The following is an 18,652-nucleotide window of genomic DNA, read 5'->3' as shown; positions in this document are numbered from 1 at the left end:
GGGTCAGTACGCTACTTTATAAATTCAGGGGAGCAGCTCTCGCTCCGCCCACAGTTGAGTTGCTTGCAGCACGATAAACATTGTTTCTTTCTTCGAGGCATCAAAGGTAGGAAACGAGCATATGCAATCGCAGCTGATGAGTGCTTCCTGGAACAGATTTAAAGCCGATGATTGCGGCTGTCGGAGACTGTTTGTACTGTCCGTGCAGTCTGGAAAAGTTTGGCAACGATTGCACTCTTTATTGAGTTGTCTGCGTTGTGTGGCGTTTCGAACAGCTAATAAACATATTAAGTCACTTTGATTTTTGCCAAGTTTTAAATGTGGCACATATTCAGTATTAGAGGAAGTGTTTTTCGGCAGTAATGTAAACATAACTGGAGAGCCTGCGATTTAACGGGAAAAATGGATGTAACGTTGTTATTACTCTTGTTTTCTGCACAACTTCCTGCTCTGCGCAGCTCATTGGCTGCAGCTTCTTGTTAACGGTAAACATATTTTTCACTGTCTCCTTCGCAGAGCTGCAGTATGACCCGTCGTGTGGCAGTGATCGGAGGAGGGTCTTCGGGTCTGGCTTGCATAAAGTGCTGTTTGGATGAGGGGCTGGAGCCTGTGTGCTTCGAAAGCAGCGATGACATTGGTGGTCTGTGGAGGTTTAAGGTTGGCTGATGCTATGTGAATCACTTTACTTTTGGTCATGTTTTATCATTTTTCATACATATCAAGTGGATTTCCTTCATTTCGGGGGCACATGGTGCGCACTGAGAATCAGAATTTGATCCGAAATAAATATTATGCTAAAAATGGTGCGGGCACAGTTTTCAAGCTCATATACAACCTTGTGCACTGACTCAGATTTATTGCGTGATAAGTGACAGTGCACGAGGGTTAAAGCACTGTTTTGAATTAGCTATCTTGTTTGCTCAGTGACAAAACAAGTATTTAGATTTCTTACTTGAGAAAAAGTGGTAATCTTTCTCAAGAAGCCTAATACCTAGTTCAAAAGTTTTAGCATTAAATATTCTTAATTTCAATAATTATCAGTAATACAGCAGATTATATTGGGAAATGTAAACTCTAAAATAAATGGTGTGAAAAACAAAGTACAATATTTGCATCATAATATTTATTAGACGTGTAAAAACATAGATATAACTAAACTACAAATGCAATAAAACTGTACTCAGGCCTCTGACGAGCATTGAAAGAGTAATGGTGCTTCAGCTCAATTATTTATTTATTTATTTATTTATTTTTTAACTTTAGGAGAATCCAGAGCCAGACAGAGCCAGCATCTACCACTCTGTCATCATCAACACCTCAAAGGAGATGATGTGTTTCAGTGACTTTCCCATCCCTGCACACTTCCCAAACTTCATGCACAACTCCCTCATCATGGACTACTTTCAGCTGTATGCTGACCACTTCCAGCTCACCAAGCACATACGCTTTAATGTAAGAATGCTTTATGATGTCTGAAATGGTAAATTGTATCACATAATTAAAAAATAAATAAATAAAATTAAATCCTAATTACTACAACATTAATTTCATAGAAAAAAAATACTTTGTTCTGTCCCCTGCGCCTGTCTTTCTGTTGTCCAGACCAAAGTCTTGCAGGTGAAGCAGAAATCTGATTTTTCTCATTCAGGCGAGTGGGTTGTTGAAACAGAGAACAAGGATGGCAAGAAAGAGAAACACATTTTTGAAGCTGTGATGATCTGTATTGGACATCACTGCAACCCCAATATGCCTCTTCATGACTTTCCAGGTAACCCTTGGCCTACAATCGATTACATCTTAGTTACCTCAAGGGGGGGAAAAAAACTACTGACTCTGCAGTTGTAGCAAGATAAAGAGGGAATTGTGTTATTGTTTAAATCAACCCTTGACACTTTCACGTATCTTCAAATATAGGTCAGAGCAGAAGTATTGAAACATTGTGTCTACCCACTATAAGTCTGTCTTATTTTCTTCAGGCATTGAAACTTTCCAGGGGAAGTATTTCCACAGCAGAGACTACAAGACTCCCGAGGAGTGGAGGAATAAAAAGGTCGTGGTGATTGGAATTGGAAACTCTGGAGGAGACATAGCAGTGGAACTGAGTAGAGTCACCAAGCAGGTTGGAATGAGTTGGTCGCATCATTAGAGAAAAAATGTGTCTGAACTGATTTAGTATTTAACATGTGAAACTTCATGATTCTCACAGTTTTAAAGCTGAATCCAATATAAATACAAGCATGTAAAACCAAACAATGGGCATAATTATTTAACTTGTACATCTTCTTAATGCTTTATTTACATATTAGTAATTAGTAATATTAGTAGTTTAGAAAGTAAAAATTGAGACAATTCAGACAGAACCAACAAGAGAGCTAACTACTCTTTCTTTTCTTCAAAGCTTTACCTGAGCACTCGAAGAGGAGCCTGGGTTCTGAACAGAGTTGGAGACAATGGGGTGCCCCTTGACCTGACTTTTAATAGAATCCTGGACATTCTGAGGAAAATCCTTCCCTTTGATTTTTTCTGTAGTATGGCAGAGAGTCGGCTCAACCAAAGATTCAATCATGGTCTTTACAATCTAAAGCCAAAACACAGGTACTGTATTTGTAGCTAGTATAGAATGTAATATAATCTGCCACGTTAGATTTTTCCAAGTAGTTGTTCTAAGACAAAAATGATGGCCTTTTTGTGCTCACCTTTGTCCTTCTGAACAGTGGCACACACCAGAAGCAGCGTGATGTGTTACTGGCATGCAATATTTTGCTTTTTTAGGTGTATCATGCACCTCTTAAGTTTTGTAACCTGGCCCACAAAGCTGGCACAGTCAAGCTGGATGAGTGGTTTGGCCATTTCAGTGATCTATCAGTGCAGGTTCTCAGAAAAGTCCCAGCTTATGCATCTGCAGATGCTTCAGCAGCTGGAAAAGATGAGAATTTTCTGCATGCAGTCACTTTGCTTCCTGTATTGATTACTGCATATATCATCACTGCTGCCTTTTTTTTTCCTGAGCAGTGACACATATTGTTCAGGATACGATCAACTCTGACACATTTTAAGCACCATTATTAATTTTGATGGGGCTGTGATGGCGTCAATGTTGGTGTTATTTTATGCAACAACAGTGTAAACAACCAGTTCAAAGTATGAAACTTCTGGCTACAAATGTTGGTCCCACAACAACAACCCCTTGTCAAAATCAGTGCCTGACAACGTTGACATTTTCTGATATTCATGTTTGCAATTAGATTTTTTTTGTATAAATAAAATAATATGAAAAAACTCCTTTCTGAATTTGTTTTGTATTTTTGACTTTTTATTTCAGGCTGTTCAGCCAACATCCCACAGTGAATGATGACCTTCCCAACCGCATCCTCTCTGGAACAGTTCAGGTGAAACCCAACATCCGCAAATTTCAAGGTTCCAGTGTGGAGTTTGATGATGGCAGTGTAGTGGAAGATGTTGACCTGGTGGTAGGTCTGGAATTACATACTTTTCTTCACCTTCATAGAGATCAGTGAAATTGACTTTTGACTAACATGGACCGCTGTCTTTCAGGTGTTTGCTACAGGATACCAGTTTTCCTTTCCATTCCTGGCTTCACAGGTGGTCTCTGTGTCTAACAACAAAGCATCTCTGTACAAATATGTGTTTCCTCCTGAGCTCGAACGCCCGACTCTGGCTATCATTGGTCTAGTGCAGCCACTGGGAGCCGTTATGCCCATCTCTGAGATGCAGGCCAGATGGGCTACACGTGTCTTCAAAGGTAAAAATGACTTTTTCTTTAACACAGCTTTTTCTCATCACTCAGGATTTTAGAATTTTTATAGAGTTGTTATTTTTTACTACAGTAAACAGCTTTGTCCCCTTTCAAACAGGCTGCATAAAGCTTCCTCCATCAGCTGCCATGCTAAAAGATATTCAGTGTAAGCAGGAGGCCATGGCTCAAAGGTAATGAAGTGGATTTACTCAGCTTTATAGAAACCTATGTTTAAGATCTGCATCTTCATATGTTCAACTCAAACTTTTTTAGGTATGTCACCAGTCAGAGACACACCATCCAGGTGGACTACATCAGCTACATGGATGAAATAGCAGAGCTAGTGGGAGTTCAACCCAACATCCCAAGGATGCTGCTGACTGACCCCAGGCTGGGAATGAATGTGCTCTTTGGTCCCTGCACGCCGTACCAGTATCGTCTCAGGGGGCCAGGAAAGTGGGCTGGAGCCCGCCAGGCCATCCTCACTCAGTGGGAGAGAATGGCTCAACCTATGCAGACCAGGCAATGCGATGACCCCAAACCCAGGAGATCGTATAAGTGGCCTCTGCTTCTGTCGGCTGCTGCCGTGGGCTCGGCTGCCTACATTAGCAAGAACAACCTTCCAGCTTTCCTCCAGGATCCCACTGCTTTGCTGGACAGGGTTAAAATGTACCTGCCTACACAATGATGGAAAATTCATAACTCATCAGCTTACTAAGTGAGTGATGCAATTTTATATTAACATCAAAGACCAGCTGATCTTAAATGACTAAAAGCTACAGTTACAGCTACATTCATGTGTATTGTTTCAGGTTTCTTGCTTTATACCTTCAGAATTGTGTAACTGGAAAGATCTCCTTTTTCAATTACACAATTTCTGCAGGTTATTTGTTTTAACCCTTAACAGGATGCTGTGACATAGAATCTAATTTAAGCCGATTAAAAAAAAAAAAATGTTTTCCAACAAAAAAAAAAAATACATTAATAGCGCTTTAATCCAGATTTGTTTGCAATATAAGAGCATAAACATGGGTAAAAAGAAATTATGCTAGCACAGAATGCCATTGTAGAGGGGTAAACTGTTGTTATCCTTTTTTTAACATCAGCACTGTTACTCTACATTGACATGCTGCTCTGTTTTCTTTCATTATATTAATTGAAGTATTCAAATGTTTTTACAACATTGCTGATACCCAGCACAGATGGTTTGCTATTGTTTCTTTCAAATAAAAATAAATCACAGTGTTGTCACATCTTTCACTACATTTTTAAAATGTTGTTTTATCTATTACTATGTCCCAGTGACTCTAAAGTATGAAAAACATGACTCATAACTATAAATAAAAGTTCAGCACTTGAAACAAATCCATTTTCATGTCTTTTATTAGTAAATAAATCTTTTAAGTCACAAAGATCTGAGATTGTTTGCTGAAAAAATAAAGATCTCTTTTTTCTGCTTTGACTTGGTATTAATACTAAAGACCAGTGCAAGCACGCCTCTGTCTTGATGGTGATTGATTGATTATGCCTTTAATTGTCACTTGCAATGTTATACGTACATCTTACCTGCAGTGAAATGGGACCCCTTCCGACCATACATACATTATTGGGGTGCTCAGGAGGTAGAGCGGGTCAGCTGCTGATGAGAAGGTTTGATCCCTGGCTCCCCCAGTTTGCATGCCAAATATCCTTGGGCAAGATACTAACCCCGACTTGCTTTCCAATGCTTCCATCGGAGTATGAATGCGTATGAACGATAGTTAGAAAGCACTTAAAGTAGATAATAGTGCTTGTGTGAATGGGTGTGTGTGGGGTGAATGCGGCGTGTTGTCTAGAGCGCTTTGAGTACTCCAGGAGGCTAGAAAAGCGCTATATAAGAATCAGTCCATTTACCATCATTGTTTGCAACGATAATGGATGAAGCTTCAGTTTTAAAGCTGAATTGAACTTTCAGTTAACTTTCTAGTGTAGATTGTTAATAATTCAACACAATCTAAACCCAAAGTACAGGTACTGTGTTTGTAGCTAGTATAGAATGTAATATAATCTGCCATGTTAGATTTTTCCAAGTGGTTGTTCTAAGACAAAAATTATGGCCTTTTTGTGCTCACCTTTGCACTTCTCATGAACAGTGGCACACACATGAAGTGTGTGTTACAGTTGCTGACGTGCAGTGTTTATTGCGCACGTCTTCACTTTTATATTCTGGCACTCACAGCTGGAACAATCAAGCTGGAGACTCCAGTGTGTGAGTGGCTTGGTCATTTCAGTGATATATAAGTCCAGGTTCTCAGAAGGTCCCAACTTATGCAGATGCAGATGCTTCAGCAGCTGAAAAAGACAAGATTTTTCCGGATAAAAATTTTCCAAAATTTTCCAGCCTCTGCGTGCAGTCACTTTGCTTCCCTTATTCATTACTTCCTATATCAGCACCTCTGTATCAGCAGAGGGTTTTTTTCTGAGAAGTGACGCATATTGTTCAGGATATGGTCAACTCTGACATGCTTCAAGCGCCATTATAAATTTTGATGGTGCTGTGATGGCGTCAATGTTGGTGTGCGTAACAACCAGTGCAATGTCCAGTATGAACAATCAGTTCAAAGTGTGAAACTTCTGGCTACAGTGCCTGACAATGTGACATTTTCTGGTATTCATGTTTGTAATGAGATTTTTTGGTATAAATAAAACAAAATAGCAGAGATAAAAGTGCTAAATAGAAACAGCTAACAAGTCAAACGCAGAAATACTCTTAATGAGGAGACAACATAGGAACTGAGAGAAAAGTGTGATCCAGGGAGGGAGGGGGTGAATCTCTACGCAAGTGAGAACTTCAAAGTCATCACCAATCATCTGAGAAACGTCAGAAAGGTGTGCTTATCCAAGTCATGCAAGAATATGTACAAAAAAGTTTGGAAGCTGTGTACATGAAAATATGAATGCAATGAGTTGCAAATATAAACCCTATATTAGTGTGTTCTATAGTTATAGAACACTAAAAACATGCCCATGCTTTTGTAGCCATGCTTTTGTAACATCTACAGTAATATAACATTGTTTTGCAATTTAACATGCAAGCCTTTCCTGAAGAAAACATAATCTGGATGCCAACAGGTTGCTTTAAACCTGTATATATCTTTCAACACTGATGATTCTCAGAGAAGAGCTGTTTTTCTGGATCATGTTCAATTACAGCTTTGCATAATGGAGTTTTAAATTGCATTTCTGGATGGCATAGTCAGCTGTGTTCAGATACAGTAATTTCTGGAACAGAATTTTAGATTTTTATTGGCTGATTTTAGTGCAGTGCTGCCTGAAGGCCTGAAGAAGTAGACATCCAGTAATTACTTTTGGTTTTGTCGCCTGTGAGCAGATATTTTTCTGAATCCCCCAGATCTTATATACTATAGATGACTGGATAGTCACAGTTTACAAAATTTTACATCAGGGAACGTCATCCTAAAATTGCTGAACAATTGTGCCCCTCTGCCTATCTTTACCTCTGAGAAACTTTTTATAGTTATGTTCCTGACTTACTGCCAGTTAACCGAATAACTGGCAAACTGTTCCTCCAGATATTTTTCAGTAACACTTACTATTCCAGTATTTTGTTACCACCTCCCAGCACTTCGGAGATGTGGTGCTGCCATCAAATTCAAAATGCGCTAACATTTTTAAGCATTTGATGTTTGTCGTGTTCTGTTGTGAATAAAATGTGGGTTAGGGGATTTGCAGATTGTTGTTTTTTGTTTTCTATTTACAATTTACTCAGAAACCTAACTTTTTCAGAATTGTTTTGTATTGAGTGAATCACTGAAAAGCAAAGTACCATTTTAGAAAACCATTTAAATCCTTTTAAGATGAAACTCAGTATATTTTCAAATTTTACTGTGCTTTTCTTTTTAACACCAGGTTTTGTATAATGGTAATTTTTGCTTTTCGGTGTCACTGACATGCAAAATATAACATACTGAGGATTTGTTTGCTTTTCCTTCAGTCCTGGAGTCAAATAACTGACCCTCCTGTGAAGCAAGGGTTCATAGGCTCCTTTTATATTTAGACCAACCATTTTCATTCCTACTCTCTGCTGAGTTAAATGCAGTATGAAAGCTCTCTTAATTTCTTCAAACAAGGTAAGAAATTTGGATTCTTTATCATAACTGCTGAGTGCATTAAGGGCTGTTGTATCAGGGTTAGCTGTTCCTTCATTTTTAGTTCTGAACTGTACATTTAGGTGTTCTCATCTGTTTATGATTGCTTCGTTTTGTTGTGGGATATGGGGCATGTGGCAGTTTATATATGTTTATAGAAAGTTTCTGAGTCTGGGTGTTTCACAGAGTATTGAGGATTCGAATGCAAGCAGAAAAAGTAAAAAAAAAATATATTTCAGTCAAAAACATAAAACAAACTTTAGAAATCAAATGCAAGGCAACGGAAGAGTAGGTTAACAGACACTTACAGTGAGCAAAGAAACAACAGGACTATATAAACTCACACAATGAGGGCTAATGGGGAAACAGTAGGCAAGTCCACACAATCAACGCAATCAAAGGAGAGGAAGTAAAACTATAAACAAGGCACAGAAAAAAACAAGTAACTAGCAAACTAAACCAGGAAATAAGTAACAATGTCCAAAGAGGGAAACTTAGACACAAATGTAAAGTCAACATGAGGAAAACACAGAAGGAAAAAACACATTATTGTGTATAGAAACTCAGATATGCACAATAATGGGAAATAAGATCTTAAGATTCAAAATACTAAGGATATACATGAAGAACAAAAATGTGAACAATAAGTTGAACTATAAATCAAATAAAAACTATTTAATAGTAATAATTAATAATAGAATAATTAATTATTATCAATCCTGCATTGGCAGACTGAGGTGGGTGTTTCCATCTTTAAGAAGGGGTACCGGAGGGTGTGTTCCAACTATAGGGGGATCAAACTCCTCAGCCTCCCTGGGAAAGTCTGTGTCGGGATGCTGGAAAGGAGAGTCCATCCATTGGTCGAACCTCGGATACAGAAGCAACAATATGTTTTTTTGTCCTGGTCGTGGAACACTGGACCAGCTCTTTAACCTCTCAATGATACTTCGATGATTCTTGGGAGTTTGCCCAACCAGTCTACTACTACTACTACTCTACATGTGTTTTATGGACTTGGAGAAGGCATTTGAGCATGTCATGTTGGAGGTGCTTTGGGAGTATGTGGTGTGTGGCCCATTGGTACCGGCCATTCGATACTTATGCCTCCATTGCAAGAGCTTGGCTTCGTCAAGTGACAGCCTCCAGCTTGCACTGGAACTGTTTGCAGCCATCCGGAAGGGGCTCAGAGTAGAGCCGCTGCTCCTCCAAATCAAAAGGAGCTTGTTGAGGTGGTTTAAGCATCTGACAAGGATGCCTCCTGGGCGCCTCCTGGGTGAGGTGTTTCGGGCATGTCCAACTGGGAAGCAGACCCAGGACACACTGGAGAGATTATATCTCTTGGCTGGCCTGGGGACACCTTGGCGTTTCCCTGGAGAAGTTGGAGGAGGTGGCCATGTGTTCTGCCTTCTTGCCTACCTGCTTAGTTCCATGTGTATTCCCAGTTTAGTTAGTTTTGTATTTCTGGTGTTCAGCAATAAAGCTGCCTTTTGAGTTCTTTTGAGTTGGTCTTATCACCTGACTAAATGTTGACTCCCAAGAGCATTTTGTGGAGGAATGTTGCCTTGCAACATTAAATTACCTGGGAACGTGAAATCCAAAGCCAGAGTGGACTACAGCTATGGCCAAAACAAGCGTTAAGTTTGGCAGTGATAGCTCTTCCAAGCAAACACTGGTAAAAATCGTTTATGAAAAGAAATAGGGGCGAACTTCCTGTTGTATACAGCTCCATGGATGCAATTTCCTATTTTAGAGTAAAAATATTTTGGACTGATCTGATTCACTCTCCACAGAGCTGAAGAATGACACATCATGTTGCAATTGTTGGAGGAGGGGCTTCAGGTCTGGCCTCTATTAAGTGCTGTCTGGATGAGGGGCTGGAGCCTGTCTGCTTTGAAAGCAGCAATGACATTGGTGGTCTGTGGAGGTTTAAGGTGGGTTAGACAACATACAGATCGGACTTTGCTTTGCTCTGACAGATGAGATTTGTTTTTCTCTATTCATGGCTTTCTCTGCAGGAGAATCCAGAGCCAGACAGGGCCAGTATTTACTTTTCTGTCATCATCAACTCTTCCAAGGAGATGATGTGTTTCAGTGATTTTCCCATCCCTGCGCACTTCCCAAACTACATGCACAACTCCCTCATCGTGGACTACTTTGGACCACTTCCAGCTCACCAAGCACATACTCTTTAACGTAAGGATGTTTTGCTATTTTTCTGTATTCTGTTAGCAAAACTTAACGTATCACCAAGTTTTCAAAAGAAAAAAGCTTTTTTAGTACTTTTTTAGTACTGATATATATAAATGGGGCATACCCACACTCTTATCAACAACCTGCTTCTGTCTTTCTGTTTTCCCGACCAAACTCTTGCAGGTGAAGCAGAAATCTGATTTTTCTCATTCAGGCGAGTGGGTTGTTGAAACAGAGAACAAGGATGGCAAGAAAGAGAAACACATTTTTGAAGCTGTGATGATCCTTAGTGGACACCACTGCAACCCCAATATGCCTCTTCATGACTTTCCAGGTAACACATGCCTGCGGGCTAGCAATAAACTACATGTAGATTTTATGTAGCCTTATAGTGTTTGGCTGTAGCAATAGAAAGAGGAAGTAATAATATTTAATAACCAGTGTTTGACATTCTTTAACCATGTCTGTTGTGGAAACAAAAAGGGAGATTGTGTCTTGTTGTTTTATTTTCTTCAGGCATTGAAACTTTCCAGGGAAAGTATTTCCACAGCAGAGACTACAAGACTCCTGAGGAGTGGAGGAATAAAAAGGTCGTGGTGATTGGAATTGGAAACTCTGGAGCAGAAATAGGAGTGGAACTGAGTAGAGTCACCAAGCAGGTTGGACTGAGATGAACTGATTCCTCGTTTAACTTTTTTTTTTTAAATAATAATAATTTACCCCAAAATTCATTCAGTTAAATTCAGTGATGTCATTTTTGGACCTGAGCCCATACCACCAAAACATACACCTTATACATGAATTATTAACCTATTAGTAGTTCAGACGCTATCAATATGATGAGAATTACTTTTTTTTTTTAAAATATACGAAGAACCAGAGCAATGGCTGACAATGTTTAATTTCATCCCAGGTTTACCTGAGCACTCGAAGGGGAGCCTGGATTCTGAACAGACTTGGGGATAACAGGATTCCCATTGACTTGTATTTTAACAGAGTGTTCGACTTTCTAAGGAAAACTGTTCCCTTTGTTTTTTTCTGTAGTCTGGGAGAGAGATGACTAAACAAAATATTTGATCATGCTCTGTACAATCTAAAGCCAAAGCACAGGTATTGTGTTAATATCTACAACTGCACTTTATATTTGTAATGCAGTGTGCAGACTCCCTTGAATCTTGTGTTGGGCAAATCTTTAGTACTATTTTGATGACTTTATTGCATTTCTTCCTATCAGATATTTTGGACAAAAACTTGGCTTCATGATTGCATGACTGGAAAGCCAGTAAATTCATTTTTTTTCATCATATCAGTAGGGCAACATTTAACTTTCCATTTCAGGCTGTTTAGCCAATATCCAACATTAAATGATGAGCTTCCCAACCGCATCTTCTCTGGAACAGTTCAGGTGAAACCCAACATCCGCAGATTTCAAGGTTCCAGTGTGGAGTTTGATGATGGCACTGTAGTGGAAGATGTTGACCTGGTGGTAGGTCTGGAATTACATACTTTTCTTCATCTTCATAGAGATCAGTGAATTTGACTTTTGACTAACATGGACCGCTGTCTTTCAGGTGTTTGCTACAGGATACCAGTTTTCCTTTCCATTCCTGGCTTCACAGGTGGTCTCTGTGTCTAACAACAAAGCATCTCTGTACAAATATGTGTTTCCTCCTGAGCTTGAACACCCCACACTGGCTATCATTGATCTAGTGCAGCCATTGGGATCTATTATGGCTATATCCAAGTTGCAGGCCAGGTGGGCCACACGTGTCTTTAAAGGTCAGAGTTTAATTTAAAATACTTTTTTTTTCAACTTAGGCATTTACAGGTTTTCATTATTACTAAAGTAAACTGTTGTGTTCTTTAACAGGCTGCATAAAGCTTCTTCTGTAGTTGTTATGCTAAAGGATATATACAGTGGAAGCAGGCAGCCATGGCTCAAAGGTAATAAAGTATATTTACTTGATTTTGTGGTTACTTAAATATATAGGATCTGTAACACGCCACTTTTTGTTCTGCACATGCTCAACCTAAATGTCATTTTCAGGTATGTCACCAGTCAGAGACACACCATCCAGGTGGACTCTGTTAGTTACATGGATGAAATAGCAGAGCTAGTGGGAGTTCAACCCAACATCCCAAGGATGCTGCTGACTGACCCCAGGCTGGGAATGAATGTGCTCTTTGGTCCCTGCACGCCGTACCAGTATCGTCTCAGGGGGCCAGGAAAGTGGGCTGGAGCCCGCCAGGCAATCCTCACTCAGTGGGAGAGAATGGCTCAACCCCTGCAGACCAGACCATGTGATGAGCTCAAACCCAGGAGATCATATGAGTGGCCTCTGCTTCTGTCGGCTGCTGCTTTGTCCTTCACTGTCTACGTTAAGAGGAACAACCTTCCAGCTTTCCTACAGGATCCTGCTAGTTTGCTGGACAGGGTTAAAATCTACCTGCCTACACAGTAATGCAAAATGTATAACTGAACAGAAATAAAAGATCTGATTAGTCTTGTAATAGTTTAATAGTTGGTAATGCTTTTGCAAGAAATAACATGAGCGTTGGAAATGGACTAATTACTGAAATATATTAGTGAGTGGTGCAATGATTTAATTACTTCAAAGGCCAACTACAATATGTGTCACAATCTGCAGAGGCAGACCGCATGAATTGTTTATGTGAGGACCCAAAAGCAGACCACAGACAGATGGAAACTGGAATTTAACTGAAAGTGTGCTATTTATTAAGGCAGATATACCAAACAGGGAGAAACATAAATAACAAAAATTAAACACAGGATCGCCTGAACTGGGGAAACTAAGAAAATAAGACAAAAACTGGAATACTAGAAAAACCTGGGGAAACCTTGGAAACACGGGAGGAAGCATGGAAGAGCCATGGGGGAAAACAGACACAATACAGCAAAGGTCAGAGGAAAACTCAGACAATATATACAGACAGTTGGTGATCAGGGGAAAACATGGGGAACACAGGTGAATGAACAAGACGCCACAGTGGAAGCAAAACTAAACACACTGAACATAGACCATGAGACTGTCAAAATAAAACAGTAAAAAGGCAGACTAATACACTTGGACTTAACAAGAGAACAGGGAATTGACAATGGGAGACGAGACGCAAACATAAATATGGAACACATACAGAGGATATGACGGGCTGGTGAGAACACACATAACAGATGGGGAAGACCTAGCATGAGACACAAAGGGAAACATGTAAACAAGAGGAGGAGATGAAAACAGAGAGAGAGAGAAGGAGCGGGGACCCAAGAGAGAGGGAACGAGAGCGAGAAGGGGCACAAGGGTGAGGGAGAGACAGGCGGGGGGAACATGGGCAAACATTACAGACAGGGGAGGCATGGAATAAATGCAAAGAGGGGAACATGGGGACTAAATGGGGAAAACCCAGACATGAGCATCACACACACGCATATAAACGGAGACACAGAGAGAGGGGCACAGAGGACAAAGACTCAAGGGAACCTAATAAACAAGGAACTAAACTGATGATAAGTGAACTCAGAGATGTAATAAGAATGAACTCAGAACTAACCAGTTAAATGAAAATAATCATAATAATGCATAACAGATATGAAAACACAAGAAAACTCATCAAATGACCCAGAACCATGATAATATGATTGTTTCTGTATCATCTTAGCATTATTCAATTGAACGGATGCCTCGTTCAGGAGTGTCATTATGCCTTTCTGTGCCCTCTGGCTACCATTTTGGCCGAGAGGTTCTGTAGAGCTTGTGAGAAGAAAACAGCTCGAAGTAAGTGTAAGGTTAATATGATCATTGTAGACAATATTTTTTCTAAGTGTCCTATAATGTCAGGACTTAAAATTGTAGAATTGCATATGTTCAATTTATGCTCAGATCTAGCAAAGGAAATAAATAGAAAAACTTTTTCTGATAAAAAAAATAAAACAGCCTCAACATTCCCCTTAAAAGTTTTTTTTTGTGTTGTCTTTTCGTGCTGTTGACACTTTGTTAAAGGTTCATGCCTCCTATTCATTTGGCTTTTCTATTAATCAGGTTGTCATGAAAAGTTTGGACACTTTTTTATTTGTGTGTGTGTGCGTGTGTGTGTGTGTGTGTGTGTGTGTGAGACATTTAATACATGCACATGGCAAATGAGTCAGTTTTTCAGTATATTGCATACTGGAACTGATGCATAATTTGCATAATGCATAATTTATCCCAAAGGAGTTTTGTGTACTCATAATATCTGTTTCTCCGCAAATCTGATCTAAAAAAGTCAGGAGATTTCTGAGGTATCCAGTTACCCTATGGCATTTATTTTACTGACTTTGCATTTGACTGGACTTTGATCTTCTCTGTTATATCAGCTCCATAAATGAGATAACAAAATTCCTGAATGAACCCAGGTTGCCACTCAGTGTTGCACAATCCCTGTATTCTATAAGAGCATTTGCAGTGTCCAGCTCATCAACCTGTGCAAAGCAGACCTAAAGGTGGGTTCTGTTAGCTTGTTAAATGTTATTAGATTGTTGTTATAACAAGAAGGCATAAGGGAACAAGGGATGAGAAAAGGGTGCTGTTACATGAAGTGGATGTGGGGCCTATTTTAAGGAGCTTGGAAAGAAAAAGCGTCTGGACTTCCAGACGCTTTTCTTTCCAAGCTCCCGATGACCTGGATGACTGAGAACCTTCACAGACATGTGGGGCCTATGTTATTTTCTGTACCCAACATCTAGACTAAAAGTGAAACAACTAATAGCTCAGTGTTCCAACATTAGGGAAAAGCAACTGCTATCACAACTAGAGATTGATGAGCTACAGCATAATTGTTACGACAAGGGGAAACCAGCACGTCAGGTCGGGGGGAGATATTATCATCCCCACCCCACCTAAGATTGAGTACCGAGCCCCAAGTACAACTGGCACATTGAAGGCGTTGAGCGCTTTACCTGAGAGATAGTATCATGGCTAAGCTGAAAACTTGGACCCTCCATGACCAATTTTGTGAAGTACCCTCTGAAGGTCTACTAGAAGATGTGAATGCAACGTCAGGGGAAACCAGGCAGAAACAAACTGATCTACAACATGAAAACAGTGATCAGCTGTGCCTTTCTGGAAAAAGAGACTAGAGGCCAAGATCAAGGTAGCACACAGGGAAGCCAACTATCAGAGCTGCAGAAAAGTGTGATGAAGAAAGGGTAGTACAGCAAGGAAAGCCTAAGAAATACAGCAAGCTATCCATACCTGAGACTTGACATAACCCATAACAACAGTGCTCAGTGGCTATAGTGGATCTAAGAGCAGACCATAGCAACCTCCCTGAACAGCTCCAGTAAGCATCACAGTGGCAGACATCCAAGAAAGGGTCTCCTTAGGCTCCTTAGGCTACGGATACCAACTGGGGAATGGAGCAATTGTCAGCCCCCTAATCTAGATAGATGACATCAAGCTGTATGCCAAGGGTGAACGAGACATTGATCCACACCACCAGGATCTACGGGATGTCATTCGGAGTGAAGAAGTGTATAGTCGGATGGTAACAAAGAGAAGGAAGGTAGTCAGAACTGTGTGTGTGTGTGTGTGTGTGTGTGTGTGTGCGTGTGTGTGTGTGTGTGTGTGTGTGTGTGTGTGTGTGTGTGTGTGTGCGTGTGTGTGTGTGTGTGTGTGTGTGTGTTACAAAGGTCTTGAGGGAGCTCATTGGTTGATTTTTTGACATGTTCAATACTTTTTCCCTGTTTCATTTCACATTGTTGCACATAATGTGTGGATTGGATGGGTTGATACTGACATATGGTGAGGATTCCATGTCAATGGCAACTTCACGCAAGTAAATTTACTTAGAAAAAACGTCTTCAATACCCAACTGCTCACACATGCACCATCCTCTTGTAACTCACCTAAATCCTCTAACACGGGGGTTTCCAACTCCAGTCCTCAAGAGCTACTGTCCTGCAGCTTTTAGATGCATCATTACTCCTACACAGCTGAATCAAATGGTCGAATTACCTCTTCAGCATGCCATCAAGTTTGGCAAAGACTTGGTAACAAGCCAATCATTTGATTCAGGCATTCCGGAGCAAGGATGCATCTAAAAGCTGCAGGACAGTAGCTCTCGGGTACTGGAGACCTCTGCTCGAGTCCATGCATGAATTGCACACACCAAGTACTTTTCTAAATTTATTACCTTTACCCCCTGGGCAGTTCTTATTACATAACTCCATATCAAGGCTGAATCATGGACTGATAATGTAGCCTAAATTAATCAGTAATGCCACCTAATGGTGCTTTGGGTATTTGCATGATGTTTTGCTTCAAAAAGCCACATGAAACTACAGTATGTTTTTTGTATTGTCCTTTGTGTCTCACTGCATCACACTGGAAGCCACATGGAAGCATGTGATTATGAATCTCCCTCTTGCAGCCAAATCAGTGACTATGATTAACTAAGATTGCTTTTTAAGGATGGCATAGTACCATTGTGTCATGCAATTGTCTGTTAAAGCAGGATAAAAACGTGAGAAAGTTTTTTAAAAAAAAAAGAAAAAATAATAATAATAATAATTTGATGTTTGTGAGAGTGAAACGAGAATTCTAACCCAAAAGGTAGTTTGTCACTGTGTTTGTTATTCTATAAAATTCTATAAAAGTTTACAAAAGAATTTTTTTTGTCTTTTATTTTAGTTCAGTAATATATAATCGTTGTGTTTTAAAACAAACCTTTTGTTTGTTTGTTTTTCTTAATAAATAAGATAGATAGATAGATAGATAGATAGATTGATTGATTGATTGATTGATTGATTGATTGATTTTAAAAAAAAATTTTTTTACTGTACATACTAAGTTATCCGCCGTTCACGAGCCGCCGCTAAACACCCCAGAAGAAGCTTCGTCCACGCGTGATTTCTTAACATTTGGGTTGCCAGATTTAGAGATAACAAGATATGGAGAAAAATACGTGAAGGAAAATTCACGTATTTGACGCTAGAGACTGCTAATTTGTCTTTTGAGTGAGTTCGCCATGAACTGACGGTGTATAAATGACACTGAAATGAACTGAACTGAAATGATAACATGCTAACTTAAAAATGCAACGTCTGGCTTTACTTAGAGATGTCCAAATGAATTTATTCTAAACCAAAAGATGCCATGCAAGTAATGAAAGCGCCACACCTTGACTTCCATGGCACAATATCGCACTTGACTCTAGTTTCTGAAGGTAAGTGTCTGACAAATGGACAGAGAATACTAAACTGGAATTTTTTAAACATTCCAGATAGTTGTGGGGTATTTATTTATTTGTTTATTTATTTGAGTATTGAGTAAAGAATAAATACATTAAAAAAAAATAGTAAGTTAAAAAATCCTTTAGTTTTTCTCCACAGATCTTCTTGTCTTGATGCATGTTCGATCATTCAGGTAAGAAAATCTAAGAAAGTTGAGTCTGTTCACCTGGGTGCATGCATTCTCAGTGGGAGAAACCTTTCATTCCAAGATACTTTTTCAGTTTCTTGGTGTCTCCCACTGATTTCCAGATGAGCAGAATCAACTTTCGGGCGTACCTTCTCACCTTCCTCTTTTGGATATTCCTTTTAGAGGTCCCGACAGTGGATCATCGGTCTCTCACCTTATCCACATCCTCCTCTAGCACATTGACAAATTTGCATGTCCTCCTTCATCACATCCAAGAACCTCCTATTACTCTTTTCCCCCTGCCTGGCACCTCAGTATTCAACAATATTCAACATCCTTTGTCCAAAATGTCCTCTGCACAAGCCTAAACAATCTCAGCTTCTCTATCTTTATCTCCAAATGCTCAACCTGAGCTGTCCCTCTGAGGTATTCTTTTTCTAATAATGTTCATCATGGTCACTCTACAGTGCTATAGTGCCCAAACCATACATAATGGCAGCTCTCACTACTATATTTTAAACCTTCCCTTTCACACTTGCTCCTTTTGTGTCACAAATCACCCCAGGACCCCCCCTCTCCACCCAGCCTGCCTGCACTCTCTTCTTCACTGCTTTTGTGCACCATCCATCGGAATGGATGGTTGACTCCAGGTAGATTTGGAATCATTATTCAGAATCAGAATATTTTATTAGTTCTAGATGAAATTATGTGGTCACAGTTGCTCCAAGACAATACGAATAGTAGTGACCAGGTTAAAGTGCCAATATTAAATAATACAAAATATTACAAAATAGCTCTAATAATCCAGATAGTTCTAATAAATAAATATCCTGATATATTACAGAGAATTGAAAGTTGGACTTAAGGTGACCCTTTTATACTTTTATAACGGGTTTTTGTCTCTGTAGAAGATGAACAGATATCAGGTTTGTGCAACATATGCAGTGTATGCTTGTGCTTTTAGATGGGATATTGTTGCACATTAAAACTTTTTTTTAATATATTTATAGAAGATGTCAAGATCTAGTTGAAATAAGATAGTTATGGGGGATTGGTTAATTGTGATCATAAACAAATCAAGGTTCAGTAATACTTACATGTTGCATTATTTTAACTCAGTATAACTGAAAACAATTTAATTGCAG

At 39.5% G+C, this 18,652-nt stretch overlaps 1 protein-coding gene and 1 pseudogene across 2 annotated transcripts; both read left to right on the top strand.

Moving 5' to 3' along the window:
• Window positions 1-5,122, top strand: LOC146361992 (flavin-containing monooxygenase 5-like). The gene is made up of 10 exons (XM_084922387.1): window positions 1-106; window positions 517-657; window positions 1,264-1,452; window positions 1,603-1,768; window positions 1,977-2,119; window positions 2,399-2,595; window positions 3,323-3,470; window positions 3,556-3,763; window positions 3,876-3,948; window positions 4,031-5,122. The coding sequence occupies exons 2-10, from the start codon at window positions 526-528 to the stop codon at window positions 4,443-4,445; spliced, it is 1,671 nt and encodes a 556-aa protein (XP_084778513.1). The 5' UTR covers window positions 1-106; window positions 517-525; the 3' UTR covers window positions 4,446-5,122.
• A 2,713-nt stretch (window positions 5,123-7,835) lies between these two features.
• On the top strand, window positions 7,836-12,686 carry LOC146361991 (flavin-containing monooxygenase 5-like; annotated as a pseudogene). Its single transcript, XR_014799434.1, has 10 exons — window positions 7,836-7,887; window positions 9,696-9,836; window positions 9,921-10,098; window positions 10,264-10,429; window positions 10,612-10,754; window positions 11,009-11,205; window positions 11,434-11,581; window positions 11,667-11,874; window positions 11,966-12,039; window positions 12,143-12,686. The product of XR_014799434.1 is annotated as a flavin-containing monooxygenase 5-like (transcript).
• The last annotated feature ends 5,966 nt before the right edge of the window (window positions 12,687-18,652 follow it).

The sequence above is a fragment of the Perissodus microlepis genome, chromosome 23, assembly GCF_051167445.1.
Source record: "Perissodus microlepis isolate ML-2025 ecotype Zambia chromosome 23, ASM5116744v1, whole genome shotgun sequence".
NCBI classification, from domain to species: Eukaryota; Metazoa; Chordata; class Actinopteri; order Cichliformes; family Cichlidae; genus Perissodus; species Perissodus microlepis.
This window is presented reverse-complemented; position numbering and strand designations above follow the sequence as displayed.